This window comes from Protomyctophum bolini (genome assembly GCF_963924005.1).
Source record: "Protomyctophum bolini genome assembly, chromosome: 12".
NCBI classification, from domain to species: domain Eukaryota; kingdom Metazoa; phylum Chordata; class Actinopteri; order Myctophiformes; family Myctophidae; genus Protomyctophum; species Protomyctophum bolini.
Genome location: NC_137873.1, coordinates 3060996 through 3074610, shown reverse-complemented (window position 1 = coordinate 3074610; position 13615 = coordinate 3060996). Strand labels below are relative to the sequence as shown.

At 41.7% G+C, this 13615-nt stretch overlaps 1 protein-coding gene across 1 annotated transcript; it reads left to right on the top strand.

Moving 5' to 3' along the window:
• Positions 1-235: 235 nt before the first annotated feature.
• Positions 236-13071, top strand: LOC308325408 (uncharacterized protein; the record flags this gene model as incomplete). The annotated part of the gene is made up of 12 exons (XM_080777895.1): positions 236-483; positions 3888-3950; positions 4880-4940; positions 5050-5261; positions 5666-5731; positions 7032-7098; positions 7419-7618; positions 7720-7785; positions 9032-9092; positions 9368-9724; positions 11691-12855; positions 13067-13071. Exons 1-12 carry the CDS (start codon positions 281-283, stop codon positions 13069-13071), a joined length of 2526 nt encoding a protein of 841 aa, XP_080634021.1. The 5' UTR covers positions 236-280.
• Between the last annotated feature and the right edge of the window lie 544 nt (positions 13072-13615).

The following is a 13615-nucleotide window of genomic DNA, read 5'->3' as shown; positions in this document are numbered from 1 at the left end:
CTCTACTGTTCCAGTGTTCTGTATTCGAAAGTGTATGGTAAAATAGTAAACCCATCGCCTGTGGAGGGCAGCATTGCACTTGTCAGTGTACAGAGGAAAAAAGAAGAAAATAAGTTTCCAAACCACTGCTTACATGGCCCCGCCCTTAGAGTATAGGCCCCGCCCCACCTGCTCCTCCCCATCATCTCAGCATTGTTGACATTGCTCAGACAGTCACAACACAGACGCACGCAGTCTGACATTTTATTTATTGTACGTAGTTCAAAAGTGTAGCCACAGGATGCTGTGCATCGACGAAAACGCCGCCGGAACAATGTCAGGCACCAAGACGAAGAGAAAAACTACACTAAGGAAAAGAGAGTTAGACGCAGCTCGTTCTAAATCGAGAGTGAATCTGGGCATGGCGTTCAGCCGCTGGCGTGCTATGAAGACCAGGCTGGATATGAGGAGCGACGAGCACTTGGGCTTTTTTCTGTTGGACAGGTAGGTCTAGCTCAGGTTATTCACCCTGCAAAAATGTCGGGGTCATTATAGCCTAACTAATGTAGCCTCACGCTCCTACGACAGTATACCTTGGAATGGCTGTGCCATCATGTTATGTTTTTGCTAGCCCCACAAGCAGAACCCAAATGGTACTGACGTTTCTGACATTTTGTAGAAATCCAAATTTCATAAAAGCTTTTTGTAGGGTTCCGAGAGGGGCTATGTTATTGCATGCATTTCACACACAGCCATAAAATCACAACATCAACAACTTGGTGTCAGCTATTACCTATTGTCATCTAATTTGACATAACATAATAAATCCATAGCTTAGCTGTGGGAAAGTATGCCTGGGAGCAGGATGGGTGTGTCCAAGATGCAGATATCAATATCCCTAGTAGTACAGACTATATATAATCTGTGATCCCAATACAAGTATTAGTGATTAATGATAATCAAATATCGATCCACCTTAAAAAGTGAAAGGAATTGTCCCATTCCTTTTATGCACGTTGAAGATGAGTCAGTCAGTGTTTTAAAGGCTGAGATTGTTGATTATAATTATGTAGGTTATTCTGTTTTATTAAAGTGTTTATATTAGGGATTGTCCCATTCCTTTTATGCACTTTGAAGATGAGTCAGTCAGTGTTTTAAAGGCTGAGATTGTTGATTATAATGTAGGTTATTCTGTTTTATTAAAGTGTTTAGATTAGGGTTTGTATATTAATTTTAAATTGTATTGTCATATCTTTGTTCATTTAGACGAGAGAAATGCAGTAAAATAGTGAAACAAGGCGAACTAGGTAACTTTAACTTTTAACTAAATGTTAATATATAATATTATATATGATGTTTTGCATTTTTCCCCTCTATCAACCACTATACAACTATGGGTGCTTTCCTGGATTTGTTCCACTGTTTATGTTGGCATTCATACCAAGAGAATGTGATCCATGAGAATCTTGTAGAAAAGTTGAGGGATTTTACTAAACGCATCCTTCTACCCCAATGGAAAGGGGGTACACAAGCACATGGCCGTTTATCAGTTTGGCTTCTCCTACCGCACCAGCACACATCTCTCCATGTGTGCAAAAAAAAAAACTGCATGCCACACAGGACTTCTAATGAACTACATTGCAGTCCTGCAACTGCCATATTTACTGTACAAAATAAATATTGCTTTTGCGTGCCTGTTATTGCGCAACCTTTCGCTGTGATGCAAATTACATCACCATTTCCACAATCACTGACCAGTCCCCTTTTCACTACACAACCCCCCGCGCGCGCGCGCGCACACACACACACACACACACAGAAACAAATTACACTACAATACTGCACATCATGCTACAGTAAGGTACAATACAGTATGGTACAGCACGGTACAGTATGTTACGGTATGGTACACTAGACTGGTGCCCTGGGCAGTGTGGGTCAGACCTGTGGAGTGTGGACACTGGACAGGCAGATAAAGATTTTAGTTTCCCATTCCTACTGCTCTAGTTATATACAAAATATATCCACGGTGCTTTTAGAAAGGTGTGGCATAAAAGTACAAACCCACAAAAACAAAACCAAAGTCCAAAATGAATGTTTTGTTTACCCCAGTAAGTTGCCAACAGTGCTGACAGTGCTTGCTGAGAAAAGGAGGGCCATGACGAGGGTGAACATTGGATCAGCGTTTCACCGTTGGAGCGCGCTGATGGAGACTCGACGGCTGAAGAAACATTCAGAGGTGGCCACCTTCCTTCTTGATTGGTAAGCTAAGGTTTGCTATAACTACACTGACACCATCTCGTCGGATCAACATGCCGACATAAATGCACATAAAGTCATTGGTTGTTTGAATTATATTTAGTCATTGTATTAACCATTTCAGTCTGGAATCGGGATCCTCGGCACCTTCGAAATAAATACCAAATCACCTAGGCCTTTGCCCTTTATACTAGTGTACATACCTATGAGCTGGCACAAGAAATCAGCAGTGAAAAAGAAAAGGATTTCAGCATCTTTTGCTATATACTGTACAACTGCAGTGGAGCCCAATGGCCACTGCAGCCATCGGGGGTCCGTCGGCGTCTCGTCAACGCAGGGAATGTAACCTTTTTAACCGATGAAGGGTGCTCCACTGCCGACGTTACGTTGCCTTGCGCTGCGTTCGATGACGGCGCCCAACCCCAAAATTTGCCCTGGTTAATTTTTTGACACCGAACACATGCAGCCATTCAATATAAAATAGATAAAATATGATTAAATGTAATTGCATTGTATAATTAAATGTATTTATTACACGGCTTGGTTGAATGCTGACCGCTGCCTAATCAAAGCCCCAGAGCAACTGCTGCACTCCTTTACTACTTTAGGATGGTACCGGAGCATATCGGATGTCAACTTGACAATGGCTACGTTTACATGAGCAGTTAAATCCCCTTTTCATTCCGAATAGAAGTTCAATCCTATTAAACGTTGTTATGTAAACACCTACAAAAACTTACATCCGAATGAAAACGCTCGATGCGATCTAAAAACCATTCCGATGTCACTGGCCGGATTACTCCGATGTTCAAATGTTCAATGCGATTGAAAGGAAATTTGACTCATGTATACACTGCTTCGGATGTAAATTCATTCTGGTCTTTCTGAGCATGCTCCAACTTAAGGCGCTCATATCCAAGGCGCGCCGTCGGCGCCGAGGAGTTTGCACATAGAGCGCGTTATTTCGTTCCTTTTTTCAGATCCGAAATCCACAAAAGAAACGTGGAGCAGCAGCAGATGAGATACCCCTGATCTGTGTGTGTGTGTGTGTGTGTGTGTGTGTGTTCAACGGTCTCTCTCTCTCTCTCTCTCTCAAAAATAACGAGCGACCCGATACAATAATAATCATCAGTGTTGCGTTGCGTGCCCTGGCCGTGCTGTAGATACAAAGTAGTAGTACAAATAAAAACGAGATGATCACCTTCCCAATCCCAGCGGAGAAGCGGAGCCGCAGCGGGTGGGGAAAAAAAGACGGTAAACACTAAACATATATGCCCGCGCCGCCCCTATCCAACCAGCAGCCTCCTGAACTGCCTATATTTTATGTGTCCAACAGATGGCGTAGTTTCACGTGAATTAACATGTATCATGTCTTCTATCACTTCTCCATATAAACACTCATTCGGAATGACCATTTCCCATGTAAACTCGCGGCAAAAAACATTACATCGGATGTATTTTATTCGGAAGTATTTATTCGGAATGATCACCCTTCATGTAAACGTAGCCATTGTCAATGCCGCTGTCCGAACGCAACGCGACGCAACACGGACCGGGGTTCCTTTGGCGTTAAGATTTTTAAATTGTGTAGTGTGCAACCTCCAGGCACTAATGACATGCTTATTATGTTACCGTCCTGATACCCTTAGGTATGATCTGACTGGCCCATCGACCTCCAAACCCAGCTTGGCTTCTGGTCCACTACCAGACCGGTGAGTGTTCACAATATGATAGCTGTCTGCATTTGTCAAAGAAGCAGCTTGGGATGTTTATGTGTATTATTATTTTTTCTTTTAGCGACTTGTTGTTTGAAGGGTGCAAGATCGGCCACGGAGCAGTGGTGAAGAAACTCTGTAAAACCTTATTTTTAAAACTGCCCCATCAAAGTTGGTATTCTGACTTTGTATATAGAGGGTATGCGCATGCTTAAAGTGAATGGCACATCGAGTGGCAAAGCAACATTGTTTAACGTTGTTTAATACAATCAGATAGGACTTTTCTGTTCTGATGCATGGGTTGTCACGGCCAGAAAGTAGTTTTTTGCCACTCAGTAGGCATTCCTGCATAACTTCCGAGTTTGATGATGATGTCACGCGCATACCTTCTAATTTCTATTGTCAGTTACTTCCATGTCATTATATTATCACCACTTTACCCAGAATCCAGCTCAAGTGGAGATAGGAGTTTTTCTCCGTCATCGATAAGAACAGATGACAGTGGATCTCCAAGCTCACACAATGCATTGCAACGCGTGAACGAATGCCCCGGTGTTTCACGACACTGCTTATATAGGCCTACAATAATAAGTAGAACTTTAAATATTACAATAACTTCTGCAAAGAGTGATTCGCGGAGACAGAGTTGCCGTTTCAGTGAACTAGCGAGAGCAGTGTGTTCATCTTCTACTCCGCGAGTGACTGCAGCAGCCCTGTGGCACGCAGTGGAGTTAGGTGCTTTCACAGACGGCTTGAGCCTGCAATGGCGTTGAGAAGTTCTTTCCGAAAAACTCAAAAATGGAGGGGGGTGTGTGTGAGTGAGAGAAAGAGATTGGGCAGACATACTGTACTCGGCCCCATTTGTAAAACAATTAAAAAATATATATAATAATAATAACTAGTCTAACATTCTCAATGTTTTTCAGGTGTTCCAGGGTGGAATTGATCCGTACTGTGGACTCCCACATACAAGGAAAGCCCCAGCAGGTAATACTTTTACTAGTATCTAAAATGTGGAACAGAGGATGTAACACAACTAGAGATGCATTGTTGTAATGACAGTAATGTCAGTTGATCTGCTTTCTGACGGTTACAGGCAGTGACTGCAGGTGACACACACAGCTGCACCAATGATCTAGACAGTTCTGATACGGCCATCGCCATCAAAATGATTGGTTTTAGTGGTGAAGAAAATATCTCACCAGATGAAGAGAAATACTTCCCCGTTGAAGAAATATACTTCCCTGATGAAGAAAAGTACTCTCTTGATGAAGGAGGGGGAGAGGGGACATGCTCTAATACACTAAGGTCTGACTGAATTCCAGGTAAAACATATCGTCATCGCGCAGAAACCTCTTATCTCCATAATGCAAATGCAAAAGCACCCCAAATGCCCAACAAAGCATCAAAAGTAGCAGATCCGCAAGCTCATTTTCTACTTCAGCTACATTTTAATTTGAATCATGAAAAGTAACAGTTTTGGAAATATGAGGTTTCTACTCGACAGAGACGATATAATCCTAGCTCATTTAAATTCACATTTAAACATGTTACAGTATATGCTTTCACCAGACCGGTTAGTGCTATAAACCGTATTACTGATAGAATCTCATCCAGACACTGAGTCAAAGAAGGAGTCTAGCAAATTGCCAAAGAATGTTTAGGTGAATTAAAACAATGATTTTACTAATGTAGCGACTTGTTGTTTGAAGGGTGCCATATCAGCCACGGAGCAGTGATGAAGAAACTCTCTCCGCCTCGGAAAGCCTGGAGGAAAGGTATACATATATATATAAAATATATATAAAATAAATGAAAACGTGATGGCTGTGATTGCTTTTTTCATTATTCTTTTATATATTTTTATGTTTATTTTATTTGAAAGTGAAATATTACTTTAAGACTTTATTGATAATACAACATTTAATAGAAAAACATACAGTGTTTCTTCTTCAAAAGCTTCGAAAATGATACCAATAAATGGGAATAATGTGCTTTTTATACTTTTAGACCCACAGTAATAATGAGGACATATCATTAGATGCCATATGGATATGAATCTTGATTGCATTCACCTGTGTGATTCCCATAGTTGCATGTTCCTCCAAACACACCTGTTTTTGGGTTTGTGTAAGCACACACATTGTTTTGCTACCACCACCTATGACTAGTATTACTCTTATTACTTATTTTTGTTAGTTTATTGCAATGTTTTTCTGTTTGTCTATATTGCTTTGTTTTATTTGCTGTTAAGCACTTTGGATAAATCATGCCTTTGCTTGTGTTTAAAAATGGCTATATTACGATAATAAAGTTGTCTTGACCAAGGTAATTTATTGGATACTTGGTAATGGCACGTACTTACTGTAATGCTTGAGTACCTAGTTGACTGCATTTGGACCTAGTTTGAGTTTTGTTTTCAGTGAGTTTTGTTTAATAGTGTAAAAGCAATAATAATAATGGCATGGCTCCCATGTGGATCTTGGTCTTCATGTGGCCAGTCTGTGACGTCTGTCATCCAGTGGGGTCATGCTCGTTGCACGGGGTACCACGGCGTGTCCCCCTAGATTCAAGATGCACCAAGTAAAGTACCCAACTCAAATGGCTACTTTACAGGTTTAACTGTTTATCTGAACGTCCCCATACACAGTATGAAAGGAAATGCCTCCTCCTCCATCGAAGAAGAAGAGATTTGTCAAAAGCAAACTTTTTAGTTTCGCTACTGCAGTGCAGTAAAGAAGTTGTCTGATTAGTATAAGTCTACTTTTGTGTTTGTGTGTCTAAAACTCTCATACACTGGCTATCTATCAGCTGTTCTGTGCGCATGCTTATATCATTAAAATGCCATCACACCAAAAAAGGATAAAACAAAAATCACCATTACACTACTGTCATCTATGAAAATATGTCTCCATATTTGGGCAAGGCCTTTGACTTACATTATAAAATTAAAATAAGAATAAGAATGAAACGTGTGAAAAAGGCACACTGATTGGTGCTGTGGTTTGTGAGACCAGAGTGACACATTTGTAAAAAAAATAAAAAATAAACTAGTCTAACATTCTCAATGTTTTTCAGGTGTTCCATGATGGAATTGATCGGTACTGTGAGTGTGGACTCCCACATACAAGGAAAGCCCCAGCAGGTAATACTTTTACTAGTATCTAAAATGTGGGGTGTTTGAACAGACTGTGAAGACGAATATCCTTCGGGGCAATAAAGATTATTATTATTAACCCATTTTGGGCGGGAACCCCTTTTGGTGTTAGCATTATGTTATGCTTTAGCTATTGAAATATATTTTTGAAAAATCGAAGAACGACTGACATGTCAGGATGTAGAAGAAATTTTTATAATCTGATCTCAGGTCAAAATGGGTTAAGGATGTAACACAAGTTACACAACTAGAGATGCATCGCAATGACAGTGGAGGTTATCAGTTAATCTGCTTTCTGACTGTCACAGGCAGTGACTGCAGGTGACACACACAGCTGCACCAACGATCTAGACAGTTCTGATACGGCCATCGCCATCAAAGAAGAAACAAGAGACATCGCACCTGCTGAAGAAAATATCGCACCAGACGAAGAAAAATACTTCCCTGCTGAAGAAAAGTACTATCACGATGAAGGAGGGGGAGAGGGGACATGCTCTAATACACTAAGGTCTGACTGAATTCCAGGTAGAACATATCGCCCATTGTCACACAGAAACCTCCTATCTCCATATATCATTATTTTACAATGTATCTGCTTGTTGTTTGAAGGGAGCATCATCGGCCACGGAGCAGTGACGAAGAAACTCTCTCGGCGTCGGACAGCCTGGAGGAAAGGTATAACTAATTATTGTCTAGTGCTAATCCAGCCCATTTTGTCCTGAGATCAGATCCTAAAAATGTCTTCTACATCCTTACATCCTTAAGCTATGTTTCTATGTCAGTCGTTCCAAAAGGGGTTCCCGCCCAAAATGGGCTAGTGCAGCGATTCTCTACTTGTGGGACGTGAAAAATAGCATTGCATTTTGTCTCAATGTTGTTTCCATCCAAGCTGGAACGATTGATTGATCATTAAAATGACCACTTAACGGCATGATGGGTGGCCCACCAATGCTTTTGGAGTTCCAGATCTAGTGCGACATCTAGTGGCTGTATGTTGTCCATTCTCCATAGCATCTAAAATGAGCTAAAACTAAACTACTTTGTTAGTTTATTGTAATCTATTTCTGTCATGGTCTTCTTTTCTATCAATTACTCAACCCATGAAGCCTTGAATACATGGAGATTATTTTATTTTTTGTTCCTAAGCCAATAAGTTGATGACCAGCGTAGGAAACTCAATGGAGAGCAGACTCCTACCAGAGATAAGTCATACATTGATCTCCATGGATTCAAGGCTCCATGGGGTGAGTAATCAATAGAAATAGTCATTGTGGGGTGAACTATCTTTTTAAAGTGAATGGATTGGCTAGGTACTTGGTAATGGCAGGCACTTACTCTTTGAGTAGTAGTACCTACATTGACCATATGCTTCTGGACACACTTTGAGCATGATGTATGGCTCCATACTTTGGCAAGGTTTTCAGCCTGATGCAACAGCCAAAAGGCCAGACAAGTGATAAAGGTACTTCCTTGACGTACTGGCAGTGTGCACAACGGCACAAGACATTTGACGGTGATTGGTGCTGTGGTTCGTACTTCGTACAGTTCGACAGTAGGGCTTTAAGCAACTAGACTATTCAACTAGTCGACTAGTAAATCCACTAGTTGACCTCGTTGGTGCTAGTTGATAAGGGGAAAAAAAGGTTATTTTTTTTTGGGGGGGGGGGGGTTCCTCCTGTTTCTGTAGTCCTCAACATCAGCTATAGTTATAGTCACCAATGTACACAGTTTTTAAATGTACAAATATGATTTATTTTATTATTATTATTTCATTTACACATAATAGTTTTTTGCCTAGTCGACCAGTTTCTCCCCTCTGAGATAAATAAAGGACGATAAACATTATATTAATCTATTTCTCGAATTGTCCTCGTATTTTTGAGTGCAGGAAAACTAGTCTAACATTTGTCATGTTTTTCAGGTTTTCCAGGATGGATTCATTCGCTACTGTGGACTCCTGCATACCAGGAAAGCCCCAGCAGGTAATACTTTACTAATACTACTGTGGACTGCTGCATACCAGGAAAGCCCCAGCAGGTAATACTTTACTAATACTACTGTGGACTGCTGCATACCAGGAAAGCCCCAGCAGGTAATACTTTACTAATACTACTGTGGACTGCTGCATACCAGGAAAGCCCCAGCGGGTAATACTTTCACTAGTATCTAAAACAGAGGATGTAACACAACTAGAGATGCATTCTAATTCTAATGGCGGTGGAGGTTTATCAGATCACCTGCTTTTCAACCATCACAGGCAGTGGCCTCGGGTGACCCCAACGATCCGGAGAGTTCCGACGCCGCCATCACCGAAATAATTGGCTTTAGTGACGAAGAGAACGTCTCGTCTGATGAAGAAAACGACTCGCCCGACGAAGGAATTGACTCCTCCGATGAAGGAGGAGGTGGAGATCACAGTTCAGACCGTGACTGGACGCCTGATGAAACGACCGACAGCGAGAGCGAAGAGAAGGAAAAGGACTCTTGGGTTGAAGGAGGAGGAGGGAAGAGGCCGGGGGATGAGGGCGAGAACAGCTCAGACGGGGTTGGGGGTCCTCTGGAGCACCGCGGTATAAACGGCACCTCAGTGAGAGAAGAACGACCACCACAACAGGTAGGCCGTTTTCACAGTTTTTTTCCTATTCTTATTGGTCAATCGCTGAATTCAGTGGCGTGTTATTTCTTGATAATGACTGCTCCGCTCTATAACAGACCGCTGTCTAATTAAAGCCTCAGAGCACCTGCTGGTTGCTGTGCTGCTTGCATTTTATGCCGTATCCAACGTGACAGCCATGTCAACAAACACACAGTCATTTACAGCTAAACATTGCTCTCAACTTCTCAAGAATGTTCTTGAAATCATTTGAAGCGAGAAATAGATGATACGATACAGTACCAGAAAACGCTGTTCATTTTGCACTAGGTTAGCTGCAGTTCAGAATGGGTTCATTTTACAGAGCGCCTTCAGTGGTGTCGATTCTTTAAAGTTCTTCCTTAAAGTTCATATTCCAAGATAGATTCCATGGACAAAAATAATAACCGGTTTCCTTTTTGATTCTTGGGGTCACTATTCGATTAAAAATCGATGGTCAACACGAAATTATTCTGGATTCAAAATGCTTCCCAATCAATTCAACCTATAGGGCAGCCAACCGGGTGCAAGCTATATGGGATTTGGATCCCAGTCAAAGAGTCACTCCTGTCTGACCATCAGCTAGTGCAAACATGTTGATAATATATTCACGTACAAAACAGTTTTCCAGCAAAGCTCGTATTCAACGTCAGTTTTTTGAACAGGGCACCCTCGTAAAATTATCTCAGGTGGATTTTCACCTGTATAAATAAATGTTAATACAAATAAAATATATCGTTGGCAGCTCATTAGCCTATCAGCTTCCTGCTCCACTTAACAGTCAGCGACTGTCTGACAGGCTCCTAGTAGCCACCCTCCACGCTGCCTATTGTGCAACAATTCTGTACTTGAATGCACATTGTGTGTAATATTCTGCACCGCGCATACTATACTGCAAACGGCCCAGAGTCCAGTGGAAAATTCTCCTGGGGACGGTGGGGGTCTAAGCAGGGCTTTTGGTCTCTTACTCATGGAACCCAACAAGAAGCCGTCCGCACACTCGTCCCACACGCTTTATTGCACACAACTGTTCTCGCCAATCCCGACCATACAGGGAGGTCTGGTCAAACTGTATAGATTGTATTTCTTTGAGAATACGCATGTGGGCACCCTTTTTCCGCCAGAGTGATTTCTTTTGACTCCCACGTGAACAAGCAGTGGGCCTGTGAGCGGCCAGTGAGATCAGCTACTTACTGTAGGCACTGCACTTTACATGATAAAATGTGAATTTCATTGGTATATTGTAGGGTGGATGGATGCACATATGCACTTTATTCAAGTGGGATGTTTGCTTGATGTCACCAGAAAATGCATTGACTGCATATTATTTTAGAGAGCTCATGACGTTTTGTAGTGTATTGATATCTGTCTGTATAGTTGTGTATTGCTTATTTGCTTTTGTGTATACAGTATGTATTGCTTTTGTGTTGTTTTGTCGTGTTTTTGTTGAGGACCGCAATGGCAATCGTGATGGCTGACTATTATGTCGGAAAGCAGCTCTGTGCTCTTGTAGTATCACTAAAATCAATCAATCAATACATTCATTTGGGCGGGAACCCCTTTTGGTGTTTTAAACATTATGTTATAATTTAGCTTTCGAAAAATAGCAGATCTACAAGCTCATGAGCTTGTAGGTCTGCTATTTTTGAAAAATCGTGAAAATATTTATTTCAGAAAACTGGAGGATTTAGAATTTTTTTTTTTAATTCTGAGGTCAGGCCTAAATGGGTTAATTCGGAGTGGGAGAGAAGCAGCGTCCTTGCGATTTATGCTTGTGCGTCCGTCCTCCACCTTCCATTGGAGGTGTATCACAGATATGCAGATGTGGGAATAGGGCCTTTCATTTTTTTTGTCTGCTTTTTTCCAAGTCGGCTCACTATCAAACTAGCCATGTTGAGATGTTTTGCTACCGCACACGTTACTGATCACCTCTTCTTTATCTTTCCAGACTGTGCCCTGGGGTGACACTCAGAGCTTCAGCAATAGTGATGAGAACTTTGACAAGGGTGGCGCAGTTGGCCGAAAGCTCAGAAAACTCTGTCCCGAATGTGGAATGTTGTTCAAAGATCTGAAGCCTCACACATGTGAGCACAAAATCAAGCCTTGTTTTTGTAATCTGTGTGGTAAGAGATTTGCCGCTGAGCGTGATCTAAAAAATCACAACAGGATCCATAAGGAAAGCTGGAAATATGTGTGCAGGTTCTGCCTTGCAGCCTTCAAAACAAAGCCAGACAAAATTAAACATGAGTGCAGCCATCCGCCGGCATTGAAACCCTATTCTTGTTCGGACTGTCCAGAGACGTTCAAGACCTTCCCTGAGCGCCGTGAACACATACAGAAGAGCCACAGAGCAGGGCCCGTCATTTTCGTTTGTCACACATGCAACAGGAGGTTTGATTGCAAACATAAAATGCTGAGGCATTCAGTTGTGCACACGGGAGAAAAGCAGTATGTATGTATGGTTTGTCAACGTTCCTTCAACCAGTCAGGCCACCTCAAATCCCACATGCGTGTCCACACAGGAGAAAGACCCTATCAGTGTCAGCACTGTGATAAGAGCTTTAATCACAATGTTAGCCTGAAGAGTCACAGCAAGCGTTACCATGGACACGTCCCTGACCCAGGGATGGACGTGCAGACGAAGAAAACAAAGAAGAATGAGTCTACGGCTGAATTAGATGACACGACTGAAATGGAGAACAGTGGCCTTAATGAGGAGGAGGCTGAGCGAAATAATGACATGTGCAACTCTGAGGAGGATGATGACGAAGAGAAGGGGGCTACAAAGAAATGGAACAATACGTTCACCGCTAAAGGAAACTCGATGAGTAGGGCAGTGATCACCTCAGATGACCAGTTGAAGAGGAAGTTATGCGACGGTGATGCAAATGAGGAAGGCCAGGGCAACAGTGACTCAGCAGATGCGGTAGAGAAGAGGGCAAGCAAGAAAATGAGAAAGACCACCTGGATATCTAAAGGAAGACCAAAGAACTCTGAGGGTGAAGAGCATAGCAGTCACTCTGAATTTGACGTTGAGAGTGAAGGGCATAGCAGTGACTCTGATTTTAATCCAACAAGGGGGAAGCCCAAGAAAATAGGCGAGGCTCAAACCTGTAAGGACAGAGGGAGACACAGAGGAAGGTCAAAGAATAATCCATTACTCTGACTGTCTTTTAAATGGCAGATTTTTATGAAGAGGTTTGTCTTCTCTGTCTGATTAATGTTAAAAATAGAAGGGTCAAAGGTTTGGGTGAAATCTGAGATCTACTTAATTCTGAACATGGTTACAAAAGTTATTTTTTTTATATCCTTGCGTCCCTACAGATTGAGTAACAGTGTGTAATTTTAGTATTTTAGAATCAACTAATATTTTTTAATATTACTCACCCTAGGGATGTTAATAGTTAATCGTTTAATCGTCGTTAAGAAATGCAGTTAACAAAGTTCTACGGTTCTATCATTGGGTGGGTTTTTGTGAATGTAATGCTGTCTGCGCGCGGCCGAGGAACGCACATGTTGGGCCCCCACCTTGGTAGCCACACATAGACTGTAAAAGAAATCACAGAAACGTCTTTGCTTTTGCATGTGACAGACAAGACTGCACTTTGATTTCATTAAAATTATTCCTCCTAAAAGATGCCACTCCCTGGCCCTGTATATCAAATATAATATGCCTTTTGTATTCTTTCGATTTATTTTTTAGATATTGAGGGAAATAGGATCCTCGGATCCTCAAAAAAATAAAACACCGCTTATCAACGAACCGTTTAATCGATCAGGTTATCAATTCATAGATTATTTGCATCCTTAACTCAAACACGTCCATATTATCCATGTTACCAATCCTAGACGCATTTTGTTACAGTTACTCAA